The 2,296-nt window shown below is 52.3% G+C and overlaps 1 protein-coding gene across 1 annotated transcript; it reads right to left on the reverse strand.

Moving 5' to 3' along the window:
* Positions 1 to 381: 381 nt before the first annotated feature.
* IUM83_07546 (Eukaryotic translation initiation factor 3 subunit E) lies at positions 382 to 2,046 on the reverse strand (the record flags this gene model as incomplete). The annotated part of the gene is made up of 1 exon (XM_067931856.1): positions 382 to 2,046. One exon carries the CDS (start codon positions 2,044 to 2,046, stop codon positions 382 to 384), a length of 1,665 nt encoding a protein of 554 aa, XP_067799020.1.
* Between the last annotated feature and the right edge of the window lie 250 nt (positions 2,047 to 2,296).

The following is a 2,296-nucleotide window of genomic DNA, read 5'->3' on the forward strand; positions in this document are numbered from 1 at the left end:
GAGGCGTCTTAAGAACGCTTGAAGGATCGTTAGAGCTCTGAAGCTGTAGTAGTAGCGATTCTATCATACTTTTCCTTTTGTATGCTAGTGCAGACTCCAGGCCATACGTGTCGAGTGCGTATTCAAACACGAACTAGGTAGTAGTAGTAGTAGTAGTAGTAGTAGTAGTAGTAGTAGTAGTAGCTGTTACAGTTTCCACCAGGAATTCCCTGTAAAGCGCAGCAATCTAATGGGATGCCGCCTCGTTCCGTTTCGCCCTCAAGATATCGATTTATGGTCCATTAGAGCGCAATAAAACAAAAACTAGAGGGGGGGGCAACAGCCTACAGCCTGCTTAAGTGCCTACGTTAGTGCTGCGGTGGTTCTCTCTACTTTGTTGCACTAATAGGCCGTAACACGATCATTTTCTCTCTGCCAGACAAAAGTCTTCATTTCACTTGGAAGCTGCTGCGCTGCTGTAGTACTGCCAGCCACGTCTGATCGCTGGAACCATTTGGGGTTCTTCTTCGAGTTCCGATGGATGTCCACAGATAGCAAAGCAGTGCGGTGGTAAATCTGCAACGAGTTCCGTATGTCGGGATCCGCACTTTCGTCGACGTCTGCTGTCGTTATGCCCTCTGGACTGAATAAGTACAAGGTACTTGGTAGAACGTTGTTCAGGATGCCTACCAGGGATAGTATGACGTCCGTCGCGCCGGTTTGGAACGGGATCTCAACGCCCGTATTCGCTTGGCCATAGCCTTCGCGCATGTTGAAATAATGGATAGGGTGTTTGATATTGGGCTTGACGCTGTAGTATTCGCAGTTCGTCCGGTTGCACAATCGCTCTGCTGCGAGTATGAGACCGACAACGTCCTGGTCCTTCGCACCACGAAATACAGCCGCCGTCTTACCAGCTTCGCACCATGGCGCCACCGCTAGAGCATCGCTGGTAGCTGTAGGACATGCATCCAGCTTCCCAATGAATTCTTCAATGTCGTTAGCACTTTCAGCGTAAACCAGCGAATTCAACGGTTGCTCCACATTTGCCACTTTGTTACCGCGACCGAGCTGGTGGTCGAAAATGTACTCACGTAAATCCAACGCGGAGCCGACAGTCGCGGCATAGTCCTTGCGCGGTAAGTCACGAGCCCCGAGAGCCACTTTTCCGCCGTACGTGTTCAAATTCAAATACTTGCGCATGACATGTGAGAGGTGCATGTCTTCCGCTGTTCCCCATGACGGCGGGCGCTCCTTCGCAAAGTACTCGAGCCATGTCTGCTCTAGAAACCACATCCCGCACAGGTAGTCTTGCTCAACCCAGTCGATCGCGCTGAGATCGTAGCCTACATTTGGCCAGCTCTTGTAACCAGCGAAGGTCGGCGCCCGAAGGTGGCCAAAGTTCCCCCACACTCCTTTCTGCAGGTTCATGTACTGAATGTAGTCGTGCACAGTCGTCGAGTCGATGTTTCTGTCGTCGTCCACGACCAAAACGTACTTGGTCGTCGCCATGTAGGCTAACAGGAAGCGTCCATGGAACTTGTGGTTGTAGTTGGAAACTGTCATTACGAGCTGGCCTGATCGTCCAGGGTATTGTAGTCTCATTGATTCAACAACGTCCCTATACGCGTTTTCGTTTGGCGAGTTGAAGCTCATGACCCAGACGTGTGGCGGCGTCACATTTTCTTGATTGAGCGCTGCCTCCAGTTGAAGTTTCAGCGCGTGGGGGCTGCCTCGGAATACGTTGAAGATGATCGTCGTTGAGGTGTCGTTCTTGTCGTAGCTCGACGTGTAGAACTCGTCGCCCATGGGAAGTTGCTCACTCCGCGGAACCGCATTGACAGGAGAATCGATGCTTTCATCGAGAACATTTATCAAGACCTGTTGTGCGCCGACTCCCTGGCTGGAGGCTCGCAAGTTTCTGCTGGTGAGCTTGGCCAACCCGGACAGCGAACCCACAGACCAACACACGGACGCAACCCAGAGCCCGATAACGAAGCAGCTGATCTTGGGTCGCCGCCGCAGTGACTCCACCAGGCTAAAGCTCGGGAGTCGTCCTGAATCCATCGCGCCGGCCAGGAAGACGTTGCCGAATGGGGCCCATTCGGGCAGGCTCACATGCGTGGCGAAAGTTGAAAACGGACGCACTGTCCCGTAAAGAAGAGCAAATACCGTTGTAACTAATTCCGTTGGGCAATAGCCCATTCAGGCGTTACTTTATGCCTGCATCGCATGGGTCTGGGAAGTAGTCGAAAGCAATAGGATCCTTCTCAGGTGACATCATGCCTGAGGTCGATCTTGCATTTGTCGAGCGCGC

The sequence above is a fragment of the Phytophthora cinnamomi genome (assembly GCF_018691715.1).
Source record: "Phytophthora cinnamomi strain GKB4 chromosome Unknown Contig6, whole genome shotgun sequence".
In the NCBI taxonomy this organism is placed as follows: Eukaryota; Oomycota; class Peronosporomycetes; order Peronosporales; family Peronosporaceae; genus Phytophthora; species Phytophthora cinnamomi.